The sequence below is a fragment of the Elephantulus edwardii genome, unplaced genomic scaffold (assembly GCF_000299155.1).
Source record: "Elephantulus edwardii isolate Elephantulus edwardi_28Jun2011 unplaced genomic scaffold, EleEdw1.0 scaffold00308, whole genome shotgun sequence".
Lineage (NCBI taxonomy): Eukaryota > Metazoa > Chordata > Mammalia > Macroscelidea > Macroscelididae > Elephantulus > Elephantulus edwardii.
Window position 1 is genome coordinate 842,801 of NW_006400058.1, and position 12,872 is coordinate 855,672.

Sequence of the window (12,872 nt, forward strand, 5' to 3'; positions counted from 1 at the left end):
ACTCTTGGCACCAGTAGCCAGGAAATAAAAAAACGTATTGCAATGGGAAAGTCTGCTGTTAGGGACCTCTCCAGGGTACTGAAGAGCAATGGTGTCACTCTGGGGACTAAGGTATATCTGATACAGGCTATGGTCTTTGCAATCACTTGTTATGCATCAGAGGGTTGGACAACGACTAGGAAGGATAGAAGGAGAATTGATACCTTTGAGCTGTGGTGCTGGAGAAGAGTATTGAATGTACCATGGACTGCTAAGAAAACAAACAGATTTATACTGGAGAGGGTTAAAACAGGCTGCTCCTTGGAAGCAAGGATTCTGGGCTTCGTCTGACATACTTCGGACATGTTGTAAGGAGGGACAGGTCCTTGGAGAGTGACAGCATGCTTGGGAGGTTGGAGGGACGGCACAAGAGGGGAAGACCCTCTATGAGGTGGATTAATTCAGTGACTGGGGTAATCGGGATGGGTGTGTCAGAGGCAGTGGGATTGGCAGAGGGTAGAGCAGGGTTTAGGGCTCTTGTACATAGGGTTGCTATGAGTTGCAAGCGACTCGACAGCACATAACAACAAACACCACCACCTACTGATTTTTTACAAGGAGATGAAGTCGGTTAAGTGGGGAAATGACAGCCTTTTTAACAAATGGTGCTGGCAAAATTGGAAAACTATCTGCAAAAAACTCAAACAAGATCGACACCTCACTGCATACACAAAAACCAATTCAAAGGGGATTATGGACCTAGGACTAAAACCAAGGACTATAAACCTCATTAAAGAAAAGCTGGGAAGAACTCTAGAAGACCTAATCCAAAACATAAACAATCTTCCAAGCATCCTGGAAAATCTACAACCAGAAGAGGATAAAATAGATGAATGGGACCTTCTAAGAATCAAATCTCTATGCACATCCAAAAACTTCTCCAACAGGGTAAAAAGGGAAGCCACAGATTGGGGAAAAATATTTGGTTATGAATGTCATACAAGCGACTTATATCTAGAATTTCTAAAATACTCGAGCACTACAACAAGATAAAGGTAAATAACCCAATTGAAAAATGGGCACAGGATATCAACAGACACTTCACCAAAGAAGTCATTCAGATGACAAATACACACATGAAGAAATGTTCAAAATCCCTAGCTTTACGAGAGATGCAAATCAAAACAACTATGAGATATCATCGGACCCCAGTCAGAACAGCAAAATTTAACAGAATGGCAAGCAACAAATGCTGTAGAGGTTGTGGAGAATCTGGAACCCTTATTCATTGTTGGTGGAAGTATAAAATGGTGCAACCACTATGGAAGGCTGTATGGTGCCTTCTCAAAAAGTTGCAAATAGAAATACCCTTTGACCAGCAATTCCAACACTGGGAATATACCCTAAAGAAACCAGAACTGCTACCCAAGCAGATATATGCACACCCATGTTTACTGCGGCTTTGTTTGCAATAGAAGGGAGCTGGAAACAACCCAAGTGCCCATCGACAAACGAATGGACAGAGAAGCTGTGGTATTCACACAATGGAATACTATGCTGCATTGAAAAACAAGGAACTCATGAAATATTATGCAAAATGGATGACCCTGGAGGACATTATGCTGAGTGAAGTATCTCAGTCACAAAAGGACAAATATTGCATAGGGTCACTGTTGTAAAACAGGACTGACATCAGGGTTGAGGGAAGACAGAAGAGGAGGGGAGGAAATTATGTATATTGCATTGAAACAGATGAGGGAGAGAACTGTTTAAAAGGGACATATGAATGGGTATTCTTGTCATTACAGAAATCCAGAGTGAAGGCTGCATAGTGGAGTAGACTTGAGGGGATGGATTGCATAACAATGAAAGTTTTTTCCTTTTTAAGGAGAAGAGTGAATTGTGGGGGAGGGGGTGGGTAGGGAGAAAAGTGCAACAGTGAATGACTGGAAACCCTAAGTTTCTGTAAACTTTCATTAAAATGAAAAAAAAAAAAGAAAACCCACTGGAGGGTTAGCTATGAGCTGGTCCTGACTCAGAGGTATACACCACCACACAGGAGAGCAAACAGAGGGTAGGGTTATGTAGACTTGTTAGCCACAACCAAACACTGAGGGGATGACTCCATGGGCCTGGGTCCTCAGGACTACTGTCTCTGAGAACATCAAGGTCAACTGGCATAATGTTCTATACTTTGTAGAGTAGAAATTTGGGTGTCTTAAAAGCTTAGGAGTGGCCATCTGAGGTACAGTCATTGGTCTCTCCCTATCTGGAGCAAAGAAGAGCAAAGAAAATCAAAGATGGAGGGAAACGACATGAACTACACAGGACCAGAAGAACCAGACGGTGCCTGGTGACCACTGCCGGCCACTCTGAAGGCAATCACAAAAGAAGGTCCTTGATAGAGTGGGGAAAAACACGGGACCACACTTAAAAATATTAACAATATCAGGCTTCTAAGATGGCACTGAAGGCAAAGAAGGAAGCCCCTGCCCCTCCCAAAACTGAAGCCAAAGCAAAGGCATTAAAGGCCAAGAAGGCATCCTGAAGGGCATACACAGACAGACACACACACCCCTCCCCGCACGTCACCCACCTTCCGGCGGCCTAAGACGCTGAGACTCTGAAGGCAGCCCAAATACTCCCGGAAGAGTGCCCCCAGGAGAAACAAGCTTGACCACTATGTTGTCGTCAAATTTCCCCTGACCACTGAGTCAGCCATGAAGAAGAAGATAACAACACACTTGTGTTCACTGTGATGTCAAGGCCAACAAGCACCAAATTAAACAAGCTGTAAAGAAGCTCTATGACACTGATGTGGCTAAGGTCAACACTATGATTCAGCCTGATGGAGAGAAGAAGGCCTATGTTCGATTTGCTCCTGACTATGATGGTTTGGATGTTGCCAACAAAACTGTAATCACCTAAACTGAATCCAGCTGGCTAACTCTAAATGCAAATTTTTCTGAAAGAAAAAAACCCAACCACTCACCAACAGTACATTAGGCTTACTGATCTGGTAAGAGACTGGTGGAGCTCCAGTGGCTTAGGGGTAAAGCGCTGCACTGCCATCCCAAAGGCACACAGTTCGAATCTACCTGCTGCTCCACGAGAGACAGATGGGCAATCTGTGTGATTTACAGCCTCTGAAAACCCGCTGGAGGGCCAGCTATGAGTCAGTTCTGACTCAGGTACTATAACAACCTAGTAGTATTCACCCTTTTTTAGGTGAAGAATAATGTCAAGGAGGTACACAGGCCTTAGAACAATCAGCCGCACAAGGTTATAAGAGCTGCATTTGCCCAGTGACCAAGTCAAAAGGCAGGAAAGGACAGGAAGGAGGATGACTGGAACTGCAAACACAGTGAGGCAGGCAGAGCATGGCTGTTATATTGCAGGAACTGTCATCAGGAACATAAACCAAAATGTGTGTGGACTGTGCGATGGAAAACCAATTTACTGTGAAACTCACTCAAATCACAATAAAATGTTAAGGAGACAAACAAACCCACTGTAATCCCCAGGCCCACCTGTTCCCTGCCCCAAGGGAGGGTAAACACTCCCTCCCGGCCCTTCACATCCACCTGGGGGCCCTTCACCTCTGGTCCTCCTCTGGGGTGTTGGCTGACAACAGTGACATGACCATGGACTTGCCCGTCCCTTGGAGGCCCAGCACGCCAACCACCAACACGTCAGTCTGATCCAACAGGTACTGCGGGGAAGACACCGGGATGTTACTCTCACAAATGCATCACAGCTGCTGGGAATGGAGGGAGACGGGCAGACCCCAAGATCTCTGTGGCTTGCCTGTGTGAAGAAACACTTCTACTATCCTAATCCTCCCAACTGTGCAAAGAGCCCGTGCATGTATGTGGTGGTGAGAGGGGTGTGTGGAGTGTTCAGGCACAGTGAACTGCATCTCTCAGGGCTCTGACACAGGAAAGAGCCGACAGTGGCTAAGAAGAGTGTGAGAAACACCGGAGACGAGGGGCAGGTCGGAAGCCAGGGCCCAGTGGCTGAGGGCTGGCAGGTTTCTTGCTTCACGCAGGGTGGGAAAACAGGGGAAGCATAAGAAGGACAGCTGAGGGCCATCTGTCCAGGAAAGTGCCGCAGGATTTGGAGCTCTTCTGCCAATGTCTGATTTTCACCTCGGGGTCACTAACTTTCTAACTGCTAATCTTCACCACCAGGGGGCAAACGAGATCCTCCTTTAGAAGATGCAATTAGGTCTTCATTGTGGCTGTGCCTTAGAATTACACAGGACTCTTTTTTTTAAAAAAAAAAAAAAAACAAAACCCCAAATCCTGGGGCCAACTCTAGAAGTACTGGTTCAAAATATCCAGGGCTGTGTTATTTCAACACGTTGTTTTTGTTTGTTATATGCCGTCGAGTTGGAATAGTCTGACAGCTCACTCCCCCAAAGGAGCAGACTGATCGCCAATCTTCCTCCCAAAGAGCAGGTGGGTTCAAACCATCTCCCTCTGGGTTGGCAGTACAACTCCTTAGCACTCGGCTACCAGAGCTCCCAGGTTCAATACAGTTCCCTTACAATTAAAAGGAAACAAAACAAAAACAGTAAGGCAGGTCACATTAAGTGCTCCATAGGGGCCTAGTGGTAAGGAACGGCACTGCCAGCCTGAAGGCACACAGTTCAACTCCATCAGCTGCTCCTTGACAGAAAGATGGGCAATCATTTCTTATGCAGTTCACTGCTTCTGAGAACCCTCTGGAGGGTCACCTGTGGGTTGGTTCTGAGTTGGTGGTACATAACAACAGCAGCTATTATGGAGGTCACGACTACCAGCAGCAGAGTGTAAATGTAGAAAGGTCTACAGGACAGGGCTTAGGGCTATGGTCTTGGCAGTGACCATCTGAAAAACAAAACAAGACGCCTCTGTTGACATTAATGTGGGAGCGGAAGTAGAGGAGACAGAGGCCAGATAAATGGGTCTGCTGATGAGGGCACTGAGCTGAGCAGAGCATGCTAGGACAGCAGAGGAGAGAAGACGGGGACTGGGAGACTGGAGGCAGGAATGGGAAATCCAAACTAGAGGGCTGCAGGGATGAAGGGCACCCGACAGGGTGTGGCTTTCACAAGAGTGAGCAGGGTACTGCTGACCCCTCAGGAGGGCAGGGAGGTTGGAGATGACAGGGCACATGAGGTGGCAGTGGGAACAAGCTCTCTGACAGCTAGAATCTGAGTATTTCAGTCCTTTTACAACCAGATCAGCTGAGCTGGTACAAGTCACTGAAATCCAGCCTTGGTTAGGTGTGAGCTTTTGATCCCAGCCCCCTTGCTTCTGGAAGTGTCCAGGCCAATGCTGCCGACCAGGAGGCAGGCAGTGGGGATGGAGGAGCTGAGGGCATGAAACCAGAGGGGGCTCAGCAGGGAGGCGCCTGGTACCTCAATGGCACTGTCACACCAGTTCATCTGGTCATCCACCAGCTTGATGCTGTGCTTCATGCGTTCAGGGGGCAAGAGCTTGGCCTGGCCCACGACAGCTGGAGACAGAAAAAATAGGTGACAGAGGACCCAGTGAGGGGAGGTGGGGGGAGGGGGAGAGCAAGCACCCACTCCATCCTGCCGGGCCCCAACTCACGGTCCATGGCTGTTGGTGCGGCGGTGCCCATGCCCCGGTTCTGGATCTGGTACACCGGCTGTGTAGGTCTCTGCCCCTCCTTCTCGCCCTTGGGAGGCACGGGGGCTGCGGGGGGTGGGGGTGCAGTGCCCTCGGGGGTAGTTGCCCCTGTGCTGGCTGCAGGCCCCTTTCCCTCCTCCCTCGGCTTCATGAGGACGATAGGCTTCTCCAGAGGGGCCGGGGCAGATGGGGTAGCAGTGGCTGGGGTTGGTGGTGGGGGCTGCTTGGACTGTGGAGGGAGGGGGCTCCAGTCAGTGAACCTTATCCTGCCCTCATCCCTACCTCCCTCCAGAAGGTTCCACCCTCCTCACCCGCTCTGCTGGAGGTTTTGAGAGGATGATGGGAGTTTTCTGCATGACCGCTGCTGCCGTGCCCGTCTCTTCGCTGCCATCCTGTGGTGAGGGAGGGAGGTTACTCAGGAATGACTCCTGACTGTCCAATACTAAACACCTTCGTGCACCGGCCCCCTCGGCCCGACCAACTACCTGATGAGGTAAGTTCTATTACTGCTACACTTTTCAGATAAGGACACTGAGGCATAGAAAGGCTAAGTGGCTTTCTCAAAATCACACAGACAATACTGTATGAGTTGCCTGTATTCATATAACAAGCATGTCACACACAGAAAACCAGCATGAGGGGGCTGCTTGGCTTCCCAAAAAACACATACCGTGCACATCATTATTTGCATAAAAATATGGTAACCGGCAGAGGTAAGATGTGACCCCAAGAATCTACCTCTAGAATCATGGTCTCAACTACGCGGCTGAGTGGTAGGTGCAGATGAAAGGTGTTGGGCTCTGACACCAGAGAGGCCCAGGGTCCAACCTGGCTCTGCCTCTTGCTGGCTGTGAGACTCAGGTGAGTCTGTTTTCTCACCTGGGAAATGGGGATAGGAAGCTGTTCTTCATAGGACTATGTTGAGGGTGAAAGGAACACACAGGGGTGCTCACAAACCAGAGTTCCCCATGACATATGCTGTCCTCATCCCCTCTCTTCTCAATTCCTTCCTGCTCCAGGCAAGTCGACATTTATCCCTTTCACACCTTCTCCGACCCCTCCCAGAGAGGAGTTCAAGTTTGAGTCCCATTTCTTCTCCAATTTGTGAGTCTTAACCTTTCACTAGGCCTCTGTCTCGCACGATGTGACTGTCACTCAAAGAGGGAAGGCACTGAGGTCAGCAAGGACACGGAGGATGTGAGCAGCCCGTGAACGTGAGGCTGCCAGGACTCAGCAGCAGTCAGAAAACTGATGTCGTTGAGCTGTGGTGTTGGAGAATAGCACTGAATATAGCATGGACTGCTAAGGAGAGGGTGAAGCCAGGCTGCTCCTGGTTTTTCCTCGAAGTCAGAGATTTTGGGATAGTTGGTCCAGCTCTGGCGACTTAATGTTAAGAAGCTGAGCTGAGACCCAAAGGCAAGAGGTTGATATCCGCCAACTGCTCCAAGGAAGAAGATGGGGAATCTCCTCTTGTGTGATTTGTTGTTGTTATGTGCTGTTAAGTTGTCACAGTGACCCTATGTACAACAAACAGCCCTAAGCCCTGCTCTATCCTGTGCCAATCTTATTGTCTCTGACACATCTACCCCCATTACCCCAGTCACTGAGTCAGTCCATCTCATCAAGGGTCTTCCTCTCCTGCACTGTCCCTCCACCCTTCCAAGACTGGTCCCTCCTTGCAACATGTCCAAAGTATGTCAGTTGAAGCTTCAGAATCCTTGCCTCCAAGGAGCAACCTGGTTTCATCCTCTCTGGGGAAGCTGTTCTCTTAGCAGTCCGTGGTATATTCAATACTGTTCTCCAACACCACAGTTCAAAGGCATCAATTCTCCTTCTATCATCCCTAGTCACTGTCCAGCTCTCTGATGCATAGCAAGTGATTGCAAAGACCATGGCCTGTATCAGGTGCACCTTAGTCTCCAGACTGGTATCATTGCTCTTCAGTACTTTGGAGAGGTCTCTGACAACAGATGTTCCCATTACAATATGTCTTTTAATTTCTTTGCTGCTGGTGCCAAGAGTGTTGATTGTGGAGCCAAGCAAATTAAAGCTGTTAACAATCTCAATCTCTTCACCATCTATCATGATGTTGCCAATTGGCCCAGTGGTGAGAACATGTGATTTACAGCCTCTAAAAACCCATGGGAGAGTCAGCTATGTGTAGATTCCAATTTGAAAGCACCTAACAACAAGGTTTCTGGGATTCCCATTCTTCTCAAAGTTAGCCACAGTTTGTTGTGATCCACACAGTTAAACACCTTTGCATAGTCAATGAAACACAGACATTCCTCTGGTACTCCCTGCTTTCATCCAAGATCCATCTAACATTAGCTACAAAATCCCTAGTACCAAGACTTATACTTGGACCAGGAGGCAGTTGTCAGAACAGAGCAAGAAAACACTGCATGACTCAAAATTGGAAAGGGATGTGTCCTATTTCCAGACCTTTTCAATCTATATGCAGAAGAGATTATCTGGGAGGCTGGTCTGTATGAGGAGAAATGTGGCATCAGAATTGGAGGAAGATTCACCAATAATCTGCATTATGCAGATGACACAACCCTGTTTGGTGAAACTGAGGAGGAACTGAAGCACTTGCTACAGAAGGTCAAGGACTGTAGCCTTCAATATGGATTGAGGCTCAATATCAAGAAAATAAAGATTCTCACCATTGGGCCAATTGGCAACATCATGATAGATGGTGAAGAGACTGAGACTGTTAACAGCTTTAATTTGCTTGGCTCCACAATCAACACTCTTGGTACCAGCAGCCAGGAAATTAAAAGACATATTGCGATGGGAAAGTCTGCTGTTAGGGACCTCTCCAAAGTACTAAAGAGCAATGATATCAGTCTGGAGACTAAGGTGTGCCTGATACAGGCCATGGTCTTTACAATCATTTGCTATGCATCAGAGAACAGGACAATGACTAGGGAGGATAGAAGGAGAATTGATACCTCTGCACTGTGGTGTTGGAGAAGAGTATTCAATATATCATGGACTGCTAAGAAAACGAACAGGTCTGTCCTAGAGAGGGTTAAACTAGGCTGCTCTTTGGAGGTATTCTGAAGCTTCATCTGACATGTTTTGGGCATGTTGCAAGGAGGAACCAGTCCTTGGAGAGGGACATAATGCTTGGGGGTGGAGGGACAGTGCAGGAAAGGAAGACCCTCTATGAGGTGGATTGATTCAGTGACTGGGGTAATGTGGATAGATGTGTCAGAGACAGTAAGATTGGCACAGAATAGAGCAGGGTTTAGGGCTGTTGTACATAGGGTCGCTATGACAACCTGACAGAACATAACAACAACAACAACAACAACATAGAGGGACATGGCCTAGGAAGATGATACTATTTTCCCAGAAGGATGGTGTGAAGGAAGAGAGACCATGTGTTCGCCTTTATGCTGTGACTTGAGAGAAGAAGCAAGGCCCAGCTCTCTGTGGTGAACAAATGATTCTCCATTTTGCATAGTTTTATGGCTCAGAAGCCTGTCCCAAGTGTAAGGCTCTTCTACTCCTGCAACAGCACTCACAGGTGGGACAATTCTGGCAGTGAATCCCCTAAAGTGAGTAAAGTGAGGAGTAAAGGAGTAAAGTGAGGCACCTAAACTTGGGGCCCTGATTTCAGGACAGGCATCCGTTCCCGAGCTGCAGAATGGTGCCATGTGTGAAACAAGTTGGACCTGGTTCTGGTCCTGGCCCCACAGACTCTGGGCTCTGTGGCCCTGACCAAGTTCTTTCACCTCTGAGGCTCATTACTAAAAATTAGTTTGATCACAGGTTCTTCATTACGAGATAACCGTGACAGTTCAGGAACAGCTGAGAGATATGAGGTACTTGGTGCCATGTGGCATGCTCAGTAGCTCAAGTGCTATGATTGTTATTACATAGTTCTTAAAAACCTGAGTCCAGTTTTACAACAGTGGCACTATGCAGTATTTGTCCTTTTGTGACTGAGATATTTCACTCAGCAGAATGTCCTCCAGGGCCATCCATTTCGCATACTATTTCATGAGTTTCTTGTTTTTCAATGCAGCATAGTATTCCATTGTGTGAATATACCACAGCTTTTCTATCCTTTCATTTGTTGATGGGCACTTGGGTTGTTTCTAATTCCTTGCTATTGTGAACAAAGCCGCAATAAACACGGGTGTGCATATATCTGCTTGGGTGGCGGTTATGGTTTCTTTAGTGTATATGCCCAGTATTGGAAGTGCTGGGTCAAATGGTGTTTCTATTTGCAACTTTTTGAGAAAGCCTTCCACAGTGGTTGCACCATTTTACATTCCCAGCAACAGTGAAAAGGGGTTCCAGTTTCTTTTTCCACAACTTCACCAGCATTTGTTGTTAAAACAGAACTGACATCAGGGTTGAAGAGAACTTAAGAGGGGATTAAATAATGTATACTGCATTGAAACAGATGAGGGATAGAACTGTTTAAAAGGAATATATGATTGGATACTATTGTCATGACAAGAGGGAGTCCAGAATGAAGGCCGCATCATGGACTGGACTTGGGGGGAGGGAGGGACTGTGTAACAGTGAAAGAATTTTTCTTTTACTTTTCAAAGAGAAGATTGAACTGAGGGGGAAGGGTGGGCAGGGAGAAAAGTGCAACAATGAATGAAGAGAAATCCAAAGTCTATGTAAACTTTCATTAAAATTAATAATTTAAAAAAAAAGAATACTTTAAATTTTAGGAAAAAAACCCCAAAACGTGAGCCCTGGCATTTCTCTGCCCAAATTCTCTAATACCAAGCTCACTCTGAGTGCAATTCTAGTTTTTACCAAAGTTCAGAGTCTTCTGTTGGTCCTGGCTCCTTCTCTGTGCTCACCTCCTCTTTTATTCAAGCAGCCATACTGGGCCCCTGCCTATACCTGGAATAGCTGGAAACAAGCCACATGCCCTCACTCTGTCTTCTTTAGAACATTTATTGCTCAGATCCTGACAGTGTATTCCCTCTGCACCTTCAGGGTTCTGCTCAAGTCAGCTGTCCACCTCCTCTAAAGCAGCCCCCTTTATCACCTTCCACTCGCTTACTCCATGAGGGGAGCCAATTTTATTCACACGTCTACCTCCAGCATCTAGATTAGTACCCCACATATAGGAGGTGCTCACTCACATTACTGGCACAAATGGACGCACAGACCTTGCCTGTGGGCCTGGATACTCACCCGTCTCTCCCTCTCCCACGGCGCAATGTAGTCCCTTTCGCGACCACCAGGCCCAGAGAGGTTCTGGGGGCCTCCAGAGCCTGGTTCCTTCCACCGTCGCCGCCGCTCTATACCATACAGCCCAGGCTGGCTGTGCCCAGACTCAGACATCGTCACCTGCAGAGAGCATGAGGGGATTCTGGGCTGAAGAGAGGTTGCCTTCCTTCTCCTGTGCTTACCCTGGACCACGAGAGGCACTTCCTTTCAAAAGAGCTGCCTGGATGAGGCTCCCAGTATCCATTCTTCATTTCTTAGCAAGAATGAGAATCCTCAGTTCTACGCTGGGGCCACGGGTATCCAGAGCCCATCTCCTAGCCTCATTTAGCTGTGTGTGATCGATCCCATGACTTGATTCTTTGTGGCCAACGGTGTGACACCAGAAGTGGAATTTGGAAGCTTTCAGGGACTCTCCTGTACAGACTGTTGGGACCCCTGCCTTTATTCCATTTGGCTGGGTGAATATGGGTGTGGAGGCTGGGAACCCAAGCAGCCACTGTGGACTGTGAAGCCACTTAATGGAAAGAAGGTATAGCATAACCTACCTCTAGCAGCAGTGAAAACCAAACATGTAACTTTACTTGCAGCCAAAACTATTCCTAACTATAAGTCTTGGTTAAGATTATGTATTAGCATGGCTAGGGTTCTCTGGCTTGGCATTTCTGTACCAGTATAATGTGATCTGACATAAGAGAATGAGAGTGGGATGCAACACCTTTAATCTTGTCTGGTCCCATGTAGAAGGATCTTCTCAGGGTTGTGGCCTGCACTGAAAACACACACACACACACACACACACACACACACACACACACACACACACACAGACACACACATTGAGAGAGAGGAAGAGAGAGAGAACACATATGTGCCCTGGTGGCATAGTTGCTAACTGGTTGGCAGAGCCCACCAGCCATTCTGTGTGAGAAAGAGGAGAGGAGCTGTTTTCGCCAATAAAGATTTACAGCTTTGGAAATGTGATCGAGAGTCATTAGGAATCAGATTCAACCCAACAGCAGTAGTGCATTCTGATAAGCATATATTTATAGAAATAGAAGGTAATTGAGGGAAAGAGCGGGACAAAGGAGAAACAGAAAGAGGAGAGAAAAAGAGAATGTAATGGTGAGAAAGAGGCAAGAAACACACACACACACATACACACACACAGAGCACAAGCACACATACACACATACATACAAAGAGAGGGTGAGGGGGTTATGGGGGATGGGGAGCACAGACACTGACCGTCCAGCAAAGCCGGCGAGCTTTTCTTCAATCAGGATCCCGCATTTGCTTTGTCACCTCTGCTTCTGTGGACTTGAGCTAGGGGCCAGCCAAATTCCCCTCTGATCCTGGATTCATCAGCCTCTGAAGCCAGCACATCTTGCCTTCTCACCTGTCTGCCCACCAATCTTGGCTTCCACAGCTCCTGAAGCTACCTGAGTCAGGAGTAACTTCCATCCCGACATCTGAACCACAGACTCGGGACTTGCCAGCCTCTACAAGATCATAAGCCATCTCCTTGAGATAAGTCTCTCAGTTTCTCTCTGTGTGTGTGTGTGTGTGTGTGTGTGTGTGTGTGTGTACACATACAGATAGGTAGTGGTTGTTTCAGGGGCTGTGGAGTCTGTGAACAACAGAGCTGAACCCTGTCCTGTTCTGTCATCATCTGTGAGACACTTAAGCCCACTACTACAGTCACTGTGGCAATCCTCTTGTCGGGGGACTTAAGTAGCTATAAATTTCACTGGTTTTGTGCCTCTAGAAAACACAGTCATTCTGTCCCAACATAAATACAACTCAGAGGAAGGTTCACATAAAAACGAAACATTTCCTTTGCCAAAATTCAGGACAGCAGCTCCTTACAAATGAGTAAGGCGACCCTAACTCCACCAACTGCTCTTGATTATCAAGCATATGGGGTGAAGGCGGGAGGCTGCATTGAGGGACCAATCTTCAGCTTGCCACTAGACAACTGCTTGTCTATGTATCAGTGTTTACTTTCCATTTCTGATAGTCTCTTAACCCCCACACCATATT

The 12,872-nt window shown here is 47.3% G+C and overlaps 1 protein-coding gene across 1 annotated transcript in view; it reads right to left on the minus strand.

Annotated features, from left to right (window-relative positions):
• The window catches only part of SMG9 (SMG9 nonsense mediated mRNA decay factor), a 22,823-nt gene extending 11,875 nt beyond the window's left edge, over positions 1–10,948 (minus strand). The window contains exons 1-5 of the mRNA XM_006901074.1: positions 10,797–10,948; positions 5,930–6,010; positions 5,580–5,847; positions 5,384–5,481; positions 3,579–3,691 (exon numbers count right to left, since the gene is read on the minus strand). Of these exons, the coding sequence (XP_006901136.1) occupies positions 3,579–3,691; positions 5,384–5,481; positions 5,580–5,847; positions 5,930–6,010; positions 10,797–10,946 (710 nt within the window). The 5' untranslated portion in view covers positions 10,947–10,948. The remainder of the gene's footprint in view (positions 1–3,578; positions 3,692–5,383; positions 5,482–5,579; positions 5,848–5,929; positions 6,011–10,796) is intronic.
• Between the last annotated feature and the right edge of the window lie 1,924 nt (positions 10,949–12,872).